The 12,177-nt window shown below is 56.2% G+C and overlaps 1 protein-coding gene across 7 annotated transcripts in view; it reads left to right on the top strand.

The window, feature by feature from the left end:
* DNM2 (dynamin 2) overlaps positions 1-12,177 on the top strand; it is an 82,436-nt gene that overhangs the window by 30,155 nt on the left and 40,104 nt on the right. For all 7 annotated transcript variants that reach the window (XM_040629330.1, XM_040629328.1, XM_040629325.1 and 4 more), the window contains exons 3-4: positions 9,860-10,009; positions 11,143-11,346. In XM_040629330.1, coding sequence (XP_040485264.1) covers positions 9,860-10,009; positions 11,143-11,346 — 354 coding nt within the window. The remainder of the gene's footprint in view (positions 1-9,859; positions 10,010-11,142; positions 11,347-12,177) is intronic.

The raw sequence follows: 12,177 nt of genomic DNA, 5'->3' as shown, positions 1-12,177 counted from the left end.
TTCCACTCAGCAGGTTGGTGGAGGGTGGGGACTGAGGATCTGCATTTTTAATGAGTTCCCAGCTGATGCTGATGTGCCTGCTTCTGGCCCCTGGCCACACAGGGAAAGCCTCTGCCGTGGTGGGTGGGCCCTGCGAACTAAGACTGCCTGCGTTCAGATCGTGACTCTGCAGCTTACTGGCCTTATGGCCTCTGGGGAGGGACTGCTGCTCCCGATGTGTTTCCTGTCTGGACACTGAAGATAATAATAGCGCTGACTTTGTTAGTTGCCATGAAGACTACGTTATTCAATACGTCCAACCCGCAGCCTGGTGCCTGGCACACTCCTGGTCCTCCCTGTGTGGTGCTGACTGAAGGGCTGCAGTTTTGTGCTTTCTGCTGGCCTGTTCCGGATGGCCCGCTGGGAGAACAGGTCTGCTGGCTTTCTGCACTGGAAAGTGGCAGGCTGTGTCATGGTGGGAGAGTTCCCCCATCATCTCCATGGTGACCGTCACCAGCTGTGGTCCACTGAGCACTTAGTGTATGCCACAGGCTGGTCCAGGCCCAGGGCACAGCAGTCATGGGACCGGGGTTGCTGCCACCGCCCTCCACATGCCCACCTGGCATTTCCATTGGTGTCAGGGGACAGAAGCAGGAGACCGGGGCGGGGGGCGGGGGGAAGACAGGAAGGCCTGGCCCCCAGCAGATTGGAGTGTGTGTGGAGAGGGGAGAGGGACTAACTTCATCCTAGAGAGTGGGGCATCCTAGGGCTTCTCTGAAGAAGTGATGTTTTAACCAAGGCTGACAGGTGTGTTGGGGTATCAGGGAAGGGGGAGCTCTCCTTCCGGAGAGTGGCAGATGCGAAGAGCACTGAAGGCAGAAACTCTGAGGGTGCACATCAGCCTAGTGCCTGACCTGAACCAATGCTGGGGTCTCCGTTCCCATCATCCCCGCTTTACAGAGGAGGGAACTGGGGCTTCCAGAGATGAAGCCACTTGCCCAAGAGCACACAGGAGCGTCATTGTGAGAGCCCAGCCCTAAACCTACTTGGTGGGGTGCATCCTTAGGCCCAGGTGTTACCTGACCAGGTCCTGTGGCTGCTGGTGAGAGAGACCACAGGAGCCCGCCCAGGGCAGGGGACCGGAAGAGGTGGGAGTGGTGCCTGGGGGCAGGTGGGGACAGGGTGGCAGCCATGGAGATAGAATTGTGGTGGTGGGGGGGGGCGCCTGGGGGGCGCAGTCGTTAAGCGTCTGCCTTCGGCTCAGGGCGTGATCCCAGCATTCTGGGATCGAGCCCCACATCGGGGTCCTCCGCTGGGAGCCTGCTTCTTCCTCTCCCACTCCCCCTGCTTGTGTTCCCTCTCTCGCCGGCTGTCTCTGTTAAATAAATAAAATCTTTAAAAAAAAAAAAAAAAAGAATTGCGGTCGGATCCTGTTGGGCTGGTGGTGGAGGTGGGAAGTGAGGCCCAGGTGTCCCATATGGGTAGTGGCCCTTGCCGTGTCCCAGCACATACTCCTCCTTCTCCACCTGACTGTGGCATCTCCAGTCTCTTACTGCTGCCAGCAGATGTGTGCCCATTTCCTACTGGACCTCAGCCAGCTGCCAGGGAGGCAGCGTGGGGGCGGCAGACGGGGGATGCCGTGGTCAGGCTGAGAGGGGGAAGGACTGGGGGTGTGGGCGAGTATACTGGCCGTTGGATTTACTTTGGGCCAGGGGCCCAGGGAGAACATTCTGGGGCAGGGACAACAGCATGTGTGGAGCTATGAAGTGGGGCTGGGGGTGGGGGGTGGTCAGGAGGCAGGTGACATGGCCTGACAGTCTGGTGAGGGATTAGGCAGTGAGAGCCCAAAGAGCATATGGGTGGGGGGAGACCTGCTCAGTCCACTGGCTGCCTTGTGGAAGAAAGATAGGCAGGGAGGCCAGGGAGAGGTTAGCCTCGAACCAGGCAAGAGGTGATGAGGCCTGGCCCGGGGCAGTGCTGTGGGGGAGAAGGGCAGTCTAGAGTGACCTAGAGGTGGGGGGTCCAGGGCGATGAACAGTGGAGGTGCTCGAGCTGGGTGGGAGGTGGGACATCCCATTAGTAAGAGGGAGGAGGCTAAGTGTAGTGAGGGACATGGTGATTGGTGGAGGGCCCTCTAGGGGCTGCATGGGGCTGCACTGCTTCTAGAGTGCAGTCTTCTGTCCAGCTGACTCTGAAGAACAGGACTCTGGAGCCAGACAGCTACCCCTATTGTCTGGGGCCTGGGGCAAGCAGCCTCCCTCTCTGTGTCTCAGCTTCCTCATCTGTAAAATGGGGGTGATGGTGGTACTTCCCTTGTGGCCCTGGCACCCCGTGTGGCTTTGGTGTGGCTGCCGCCTCCTGTGGGGTCTGGAGTCCCACGATGTCGCTCTGTGGCTGGGCCTCAGTCCTCCTCTCTGACGCCTCTGACACCCAGTGATGCCTGGCTTCTGGTCCAGACTGCTCTTGGTGAACCATTACTTTTAATCTGCTTAGTTTAAAAATTACCTAAGACCACATGGAGTGCCTGGCTGGCTTAGTCAGTAGAGCTTGCTGTTCTTGATCTTGGGGTTGTAAGTTCGAGCCCCACATTGGGTGTAGAGATTACTTAAAAATAAAATCTTAAAAAAAAACAATTACCTAAAACCGCAACCACCAGGAAGTTTGATGGCTCATGGATCAGCCCTGCTCCTCCTTGGGAACCACCCCTTGGCCTCGTAAACCCTGGGTGCTGGGGACTGTTCTTGTGTGGAATGTGGCCTGAGAGCCTCCCTTCCCTTGACCTCGGGTGGTGTTCTCGGGGGCCAGAGAGGGGATGGCCGGGCTTGGCTCTCAGCTTCCTTTTCAAAGCCTTGTGACCCCAACAGGGCCTTGCTGGCCTCTGGGACCTCAACTCCTCCTGGTCCCTAGCTGCAGCCACAGTCTTCCTCCTCGCTCATCCTCAAGGTCATCTCGTTCATTCACGCCTCCGGGCTCTTGCCCTCACTGTGCTCCTTCCCTGGAACACCTTGCCCACCTTCCTCGTCCTCGTCCTCGTCCTCCTCCTCTCCCGAGTGTGAGTCCCCCCCCAATCATTGCTGCCTTAGTTCCTCCACAGCACGTATTTCGTAACCTCCTCTTGTTCTTATATTTTCTTAATGGTTTCTCTCCCCCCGGATGTCAGTGCCAGAAGGCAGGGATGTGCTTTGTCCACAGCTCTCTCCGGCGCCCAGCACAGCGCCTGGCCCCCAGTGCGTGCTCCGTCAGCATTAGCCAGGTACCTGAACGTGCTGTGGGGGCTGCTGCTGCTTCTCTTCTCTCCCGGTGGGAGGCAGCGGGATTATCAACAGCTCCTTCTGCGGCCCCTTTCCCCGTGAGCCTGGCACTGGCAGGGCCTTTTCTATAAAGGTGGTAGACTCTGCAGCACTTGGGGCATGGGCCTTGTGTCTTGATGAGGAAACAGAGCCAGGAGCTGGTGCGAGTCAGGTCGGGGGCTGTCACTTTCTCCGGTTTCGTGGGTTTTTTTTCCCACACTACCAAGCAGTTCTCCAATTCTTAGTGGACGTTGACTGGGTGGCCTACAGTCACCTCCATTCCGACACTGCCTGCCCGTCTGAAGATAGTGTCAGACCCCCTAGAATAAGCGCTCGGCCCCACCAGACTGTCGCCCTCCACCCCCACAGCCAGCATGAGTCTAGGATGTCCCCTGTGCTCCTTGCCCCCGGCTATAGATCTGAGGTTCCCAGGCCCTCCTCAGGCTCAATGAACTTGCTGGAGGGCTCACAGAGCTCAGGGAAACCGTTTACGTCCTAGATCAGTGGTTAATATAAAAAGGATAAAACTCAGGAGCAGCCAGAGGGAAGAGAGGTGTACGCAGGGTGTGAGGAAGGGGTGCCCCTCTCTCAGCACCTCGTCCTGCTCAGCAGCCAGGAAGCTCTCTGAGCCCCGTCCTTTAGGGATTTTTATGGGGCCTCATCACATGGGCATGATTGATTAAAGCACTAGCCATTGGCGATTGAGTCAACCTCTGGCCCTCTCCGAGGTGGGGGTGGGTAGGGATGGGCTAAAAGTTCCAGCCCTCTAATCACATAAATTGGTCCCCCTGGCAAGCAGCTCCTGTCCTTAAGTGCTTTCCAGAAGTCTCCTCATTAGCATAAACTGATGTGTGGTTGGAAGGGGCTTATTAGGAATGTTAAGACACCTTTATTGCTCTTATCACTTAGGGCTTTCCAAGGATTTTAGGAACTCTGTGTCAGAAATGGAGGGAAGAAATACAAATAGGTATTTCTTACTATAAATCACAATAGCACACCTTCCCAGTGGCGGTGTGTCCTAGAATGGGAGGTCTGCATGATTTGTCTCAAATCAGAGGGAGCCTGACGAAGCAAGCTCGGGGGTGCCACGGCTTTGCCTCTTCTTGGTTGGCTAAAGCCTCTGCAAAGCCCCTCTTTTTTTTTTTTTTTTTTTTTTAAGATTTTATTTATTTGTCAGAGACAGCCAGCGAGAGAGGGAACACAAGCAGGGGGAGTGGGAGAGGAAGAAGCAGGCTCATAGCAGAGGAGCCTGATGTGGGGCTCGATCCCAGAACGCCGGGATCACGCCCTGAGCCGAAGGCAGACGCTTAACTGCTGTGCCACCCAGGCGCCCCTTGCAAAGCCCCTCTTGATCAGACCCATTTGATCATGTACTCAGGGTCTCCTGGGTGTATTTGAACCCCCAAGTCTGTTCTCCCGTCCCAGGCCAGCATACCTGTCATGCCAGGTTTAGAGAAGGTAGACCCCATCTTCCGCTGCCAGGAGTCAGGCTGGTTTCCACTCCTTGCTGGGTTGAGAATGGGGAAAGGATGGGAAATGTCCATGAAGACCAGGGCAGGGCTCCTCCATGCGAAGCCCTGAGACTCCAGAGCGCCTGGGTGGCTTAGTTGGTGAAGTGTTCGACTCTTGATTTAGGCTCAAGTTGTGATCTCGGGGTCATGGGATCAAGCCCCGAGTCAGGCTCCGCACTGAGCATGGAGTCTGCTTGGGGTTCTCTCTCTCCCTCGCCCTCTGCCCTTACCCCCACCCTGCTCACTCGTGCATGCACGTGCTCGCTCGCTCTCTCTCTCAAAAAAAAAAAAAAAAAAAAAAAAAGCCCTGATACCCTAAGGCCAGCCTTGTGCATTTCCCTGGCTGGCAGCGAAGCTATCTGTGTGCTTCCTGTGGGCCCAGCACATTGGAATTTGATTTCCTAGCAGCCCCGCAGCTGTGTTCTGTGTTGTCCCATTTCCTTGTAGGGGAACTGAGGCACCGAGAGGGGTTGGAACTCCGAGCTGGGTGTGGCTAGGCATGCCCACCTCTCTCTCTTCTTCCTGTCACCTCCCCACGTGATGATGTGGCACCTGACTCACCCTTTCCAGGCCGGAGAGGCTAGGCCGGGTTGGTCACCTGCTCTGCCTGCGGGTTAGGGAGGGTGCCTTCCGGCCTGTGGGCCTCCTCCAGCTCCTTTGAAACAGGAGGAAGCCGGGTCTGAGGGAACCCGGCCACTGTCTTGGGGCTGTTTCCTTGTGCCCTGGGTGGCCCAGTACCCGGAAGGTGGTGTGGCGGCACGCACTTGTCATCTCCCTTCTGAGGACACCTTCCCGAAGGGCCTGGGAGATGTCCAAAGTGGGGATTGGCTGCTTAGCACAGCAGGGACCCACTTGGGACTTGGCATGGTGTTGTCCTAGGCTGCGGCACCTAATGACTTTGAATAGGTCACTCAGTAATTTTTATCAAGCACCTACTAGCTACCAGGCACTGGAGAGACCAAAACTAAGTCTGCTCTCTAGCAGCTCCGCCTTAGCAGGGGGGACACCTGGGCACATGGCCTGTCAGGGTGGGTAGTGCCGTGGAGGGAGGGGCCGGGCGGCAGGGCATCTGCTGTTTAGAGCTGAGACCTGAAGATGAGGGAAGCGGGAACAAATCCTGGAAGGAGGGCAGAACGGCTTTCTAGAAAAAAACTCTGAGTGCGTTCACTGCCCCACGGTTAGGATGCAGGTGGGAAGCCCAGTGGTGGGAGAGGGTGGCTGGCGCCTCTGGGTTAGCAGCACGAGTGCTGGACAAGGGCCCAGTCTATTGCTTCATTCCTGGTGTGCTCCAGGCCCTGGGCCGGGTCCCGTGGAAACCCTGGGGCTGCCCTTCCTCCCAGGGATGGGCCTGGCTCGGAGGGCAGTGTGGCAGTGGGGTGGGGGTGGGGCTGTCCGTGCTGCATCAGGGGTCAGGGACTGGTGAGACTGGCCTTGTTCTCTGCACACCAACAAGGGAGAGTTAGGAAACACGGCAGCTAGGCAGGGGACAGCGGTGCGGTTCTGCTGCGGGGACCTCAACTTTGGCTGCTGGGAGCGAGTTGAGAGGGAGGCATCACAGACTCTGAGCTTAGCCTTCAGGCCTCTGACTTACTTTTTGAGACAGGGGATCATTACAAAATCACCGACATTCCAGCACGTACAAGGCTGTGGAGCCCCGTGCAAAGCTCCTCCCGTCTGTTTCTCAGGATTCTGTTCTCTTCAGAGGGAGACCATAGCACAGAGGCAGACCTGACCCATAGGAGACATCCCTCCTTCCCCAGACCCCCTTGGCCCAGAGCGACCTCAGGCAATGGGGGGAAAGTCACCACCTCGGAGAGATGGTGCAGGCACGGGCTCTCTGCCCACCCCTGCTCTGGCCTGCCTCACTTGTCCTGGGGTGGGCTGGGGCTGAACTCGGGCAGGTTAGGCCCTCCAGGAGGTCCCTGTCCCCTGGCTTCTGCTGTGTTGGGTCTCTTTGGTGTGTCTGTGGCACCTGCTGTGACAGTGTCCACTTGGACAGTGTCCATCTTCCCACCAGACCAGGAGCCCAGCTCAGGCCTTTGTTGTCAAGATCTTGGGAAGGAAGGGGGGGGGGAGAGAGAGAGAGAGGAAAAAACAGCAGGTGGCCTTGCCAGACTCCGTCCTGTCCAGTCTCCCATATATTCAGCTTGGTGGCCTTGGAGTTGGGCGTCCTTACAGAAGCTGAAGCAGGGACCATATTATCTTTCTGATAGTCATTCAGTCACACAGACGATTATTGAGCCGGTCAGTAGGTATACCCAGAGGGAGCCCCAGGGACAGAGTGACAGTGCAGCTTCCAATACCTGCCCTATAGGGTGAACCCGGAAAATAACACAGGGTGAGAAGGTCAGCATTGTTAGAAGGCGGCCAGTGCTTGGAGGGTCATAAGGCAGGGAAGGAAGAAAAACTCAAGAGGTTCATCATCTTGGATGGGGGCCAGAGTAGGCCTCGTGGAGAAGGTGACGAACAAACCTGAAGGAGGTTAGGGAGAGAGCCTGTAGACAGAGAGAAGAACCAGTGCAAAGGCCCTGAGGCAGAAGACCTGAATGGCTGGAGGAGAGTGAGTTGAAGTCAGAAGCTGGGGAGAAGGAGATTTTGTAGGGCTCTGGGGAGGGTGGTGAGTTGGGAGCCGTGGACGGTTCTGAGGAAAGGAGGGCCAAGGTCTGGCTTTAAGAGGGTCGGTGCTGTGGGGGGAAAGCAGGCTTGGTCAGGAAGCTTTTGAATGTTAGAATCAACCCTGGAATCCGGCACATGGTTCCAAAGTGACAAGGAGCCCAGTAAGTGGGCAGCGAGGGATGGGCCTGGCAGGCTTCTGAACCTTCCTCTTGGGCACAGAGGGTGTGGTTTCTGCTGCCCACCGCTCCCGGGGGAAGAAGCTGTGGCTTTCCGGCACCATCTGCACAGCCTGCAGATGAAGGAGTTGGCAGAAGGGGACTGCCAGTGCACACTGGACTCTAGGGGTCACAGCCAGCAGGTCCTGGTCCCATTAACACCATCCCAGGGTGACCTGGCTCTGATGGGGGAGGAGGCCCAAGATGCAGGATGAGGTGTCAGGTGGCATGGAGTTTAGGAAGGCTCCCTGGGAGAGGCAACAGGCAAGCAGGCCCTGGAGGAGGAGCAGGGGGGTGGGCCTTCCAGGTACCAGACCTGGCAGGGCCCGGTCTACAAGGGAGAGGGCTTGTGTCCTGTGGCTGTGCTCCTGGAAGGGGGATGGTGTCTTGTGGGTGCTGAGCCCAGGGCCTTGAGCCGGATGAGAACTGAGGTATGCCGTGGGGGGTTGGGGAACTGTTCCATTTTTGGAGGCTGCTGCCGGAAGAGCAGCCAAGCGTTTCCTCTTGTCCCTGTGGAGGGCTCAAGCGTGACTGTCCTTGGGAACTGGGTCAGCTGATGGGGGTGGGGTGGGGGTGCCCATGCTAGTGGTGTCCTTGTTGCCCCTGTCCCCCGGCAACCAGTGCCCACGGTAGAGGTGGTTCTCAGTGATCTGAGCCCACAGAGTCCCCTGGGTCCCCGAAGCAGAGGTTCAGAGAGGTTAAGAGGCTGCTGGTGGCCTCACAAAGGCCACGTGACCTGAGAGCCACTACCTGGAGACAGATGATCTGAACTCGGAGTCCCAGCTCCACCACTGAGCTGGGGCCAAGTCACTTCCCCTGTCTGGGCCTCCTCAGGTTCCTCATCTGTGGCACAGATGCCTACTGCTGAGGCGCTCGCCCCGGAGGGGCATGTGGGGCCACCCACAGGCCTTGGCTGGAGCCAGCAGGGGCTGAATGTTGGCCACGGGTGGTTAGGTCACGGTGATGGGATGGCGAACCTCTTCGCACTCACTTCCTTCTGCCTCGCTCTGCGTCGGGGTGGCGATTCTAGAGCGGCCTGCCGCCTCTGTCGGGCTCCATCTCCATCCTCTTTTTTGAGGCAGCGCATGATGTGTCTGTGCTGGGATTTGTGTAGCCAGGTCTCCTCCTGGTGGACATTGAGGAGGTTTCTAGTTTTGTCCTCTTAGAGATGACGCAGCTGGACGCATCTCGGCCTCTCTGTAGTGGTCCAGTCCTTTGGGCTGTTTGCCAGCATGTCTGACTTCTGTCTTCTTTTTAGCATCACTGCAGAGCCGTGGTCTCTGAGCTTATGGGGTTCCCCCCCCCAACATTTTACCACAAAAATTGGAACATATGGAAAAGTTGAAGAATTATACAGAAAACACCTATAAACTCAGTCCCCACATCTGAGGACGAACATATTTGATTTTTGCTTTATCCCATATCTGATGGGCCTGGCACTGATTGTTGGTCACGTGGCTCAGGAGGCGTCAAGACACCCCCTCTGTTATCGTCCACTTGAGGCCCTGCCCAGAAAGCAGTTCTCCTGAGGGGTTTGTGTCTAGGTGGGGGGCCCTGCGAACAGCCAGGAGGTGAGGAGAGACAAAAAGAAGGGCTTTGGTGAGGCCAGTAGTGGCGCCCTGTTCCCCGTACCGTGCAGGCGCCTTGGGGAGGGACAGACAGGTCGCAGGGACATGCGTCTGGGATCTTGGCAAGCCGGCAGCTCAGGATCCTACTAGGACAGCGGCTTGCACCTCCTGTGACTGACCCAGCAAGGGAGCTTCTTCATCACGACTCCGGACTCGGTCTCACCAACAACACCAAGGGAGCAGCTTCCTCACACTCGCACCACCTGCTGTCTGGTGACGCATGCCAGTATTTCCCCTTCTGTCCTGTTCATCCAAAAGTGACAACTGCTGGTTACACCCACCTGTTGGTTTTTCTGTTTTTTTTTCTCATAGCTCGTCATGACGTGTCATTTCACAAAATACTTCACGAGAGTTTCCGTTCCCCTGGGGACAGGATCTTGGCTGGTTTTGTTCTCTGAGGAATTCCCTGAGGTCTGGAAGGGGGCTCGGCTGTAGGAACGCCCCCTGCAGATATTTTCTCTGAGAATGAATCTGTTGCACCCCAAATTCCTGGAGCCACTGTGACTGATTCTTTGCTTTCTCTGCTTGACAAGGCACCTGTCCCAGAAGGCCATCGGCTCCCTACCCACAAACGAGACTGCTTCTCTTTCTCATTTTGAACATCTTTCTTCGTTTTTCAGAATATGCTGAGTTTTTGCACTGTAAGTCCAAAAAGTTTACAGACTTTGATGAAGTCCGGCAGGAGATCGAAGCGGAGACTGACAGGGTCACGGGGACCAACAAAGGCATCTCCCCAGTGCCCATCAACCTGCGGGTCTACTCGCCCCACGGTAGGCAGCACAGGCACAGACCCTTTGGGTGTCGGGGCAGAGGGGAGCTGACTCTGTGCCACTCGTGGGTGGGGTCAGCCACTCTCTCACAAAAAATATGACCCCATTTTTCTTCACGTGCACATAGCCCTCTTGATCTCTGTCTTCCCATTTTTTGATAGGACCCTGGCACTGAGAAATCAGTCTCAGCTCTCAGGAAACACAGCATGCTGGGAAGACTGTTGGGAGTGGCGGGGACTGGGGCAAATCACAGCTGTATGCCCCTGTGTAAAGGGGTGGCCACAGTGTGGCTCCCGGGTCATGGCGGCCACCTAATGACACCAGCCCAGGGTAACCAGGTCTTCCAGGTCTCGCAGAGGAGCCAGAAAGCCAGTCTTGTCTGCAAAATGCTCTGATTTTAAAACTCCATCATTTACCTTGAGCAGCCTGCCACCATGTACAACTTGTGGCCCCAGGGTGCTAACTCAGATGGCATTTGGGGAATATTCCAGCAGACTCTGAACTCCTCAGCATGAGTTCTTGGAGGTGAAGTTTTAAATTGGCTTATTTTTTAATAAATGATGCCTGTACACGGCGTAAAAATTATGAAAGGGTGTAGAGCAAAAGCCTCCCCTGCCCTCAGTATCACGAACATACTTTGTATTTTGACGCCTGAGTCAGTAGTTACTCACGTGTGTGTATATCACGCATGTGTGTTTCATCACTTTTACTCAGATCGTAGCATAATATAAAATACCTCTTCTTTGTATGAATACATCTCAGAGTGTATCTGTTATCGGAGTATCATCTTTTTGTTTTTATGGTAAACATTGGTAAACAGCAGCCTTTGGTCTTGGCTGAATTGATGGGCCGAAATTTATTTAGCCACTGAGAGCAATTCCAGCGTGCCGATGCAAATGTCCCGATTTAAAACTGTATCACCGCAATAGAGAGAGGCTGTCTGTAGGAGGGGGCCCTCGAAGAGGAGCTACTGGATCGAAAGGTGTGATCCGGTTGGAGGGCAGGAGTCCTCCAGTCCTCAGTCCTGCGGCCTGACCCCCCCAGCACTTGGGGAAGTGGGCTGGGTAGCTGTGGGGCCGTGCCTGCCTCCCCTCCTCTGTCTCTGATGACCTTTCCCTCTGGTTTCCCCTCAGTGTTGAACCTGACCCTCATCGACCTCCCGGGTATCACCAAGGTGCCTGTGGGGGACCAGCCCCCAGATATCGAGTACCAGATCAAGGACATGATCGTGCAGTTCATCAGCCGGGAGAGCAGCCTCATCCTCGCCGTCACCCCCGCCAACATGGACCTGGCCAACTCAGACGCCCTCAAGCTGGCCAAGGAGGTCGACCCACAAGGTAACTGCTGAGCCCTGCAGTAGGCGTTCCCCTTCTGAGGGCCTGGGAGCATGGCAGCTTGCCCAGCATCCTTGATTCCAGGTCACTGGGGTTCTCTTTGGCATATGACCCCTAGGAAAAGGCCCTCCTGGGATACAGCATCTCCCGTGAGGACCCGCAGTGCCGGAGGGCTGCCCCGGGAGGCTGTCCTGTGGCAGTTGGGCATTTCTCCTCAGCTGGGTCCCCCTCTGTCAGAATGGCAACAGCAGTCCTAGCCTGTAGAGCTGCTGAGAGGACTGGAGATGTTCCCGTAACTGCTCAGGGGTCAGGCAGAACAGGTAAAAGGATGATGAGTTAATGAAGCCAGATGGGGTGAATAGGGATCAGTGGGGACTGTGGCATGTCTGGCTCGGGGCGTTCCGGGTCAAACTTTTCCTTGGGCCATTAAGTAAGTGCATGTCAGTTACATACCTGCTATATGCCAGGCTCTGTTTTGGCCTTAGGGACCCTGCAGGGGACAAAATTGACAGGACCCCTGCCACTGGTGAGTTGATGTTCCAGGGAGGGAGACAGAAAAAGAAAAGAAAATAAGCAGATGGGCCAGTTTCAGCCAGAAGTCAGCACTGGAGGAAAATCCGACCCTTTGAGAGTGGCTGGGGTGGGAGGGGGGTCAGAGGCCTCTGAAGATGTGAGGTTTCAGGCAAGACCAGAATGATGAATGATGAAAAGAGGCAAAATCCTGGAAAATGGCTGGTGATGCTAGATAGGCTGGGCTTGATTTGAGCCCCGGGTGCCCAGGGCATGGTGAGGAGGCCGTTGTGGCTGGGGCAGAGCGAGCCGAAGGGAGAGCAG

This window comes from Ursus maritimus, unplaced genomic scaffold (assembly GCF_017311325.1).
Source record: "Ursus maritimus isolate PB19 unplaced genomic scaffold, ASM1731132v1 scaffold_14, whole genome shotgun sequence".
Taxonomy (NCBI): domain Eukaryota; kingdom Metazoa; phylum Chordata; class Mammalia; order Carnivora; family Ursidae; genus Ursus; species Ursus maritimus.
This window is presented reverse-complemented; position numbering and strand designations above follow the sequence as displayed.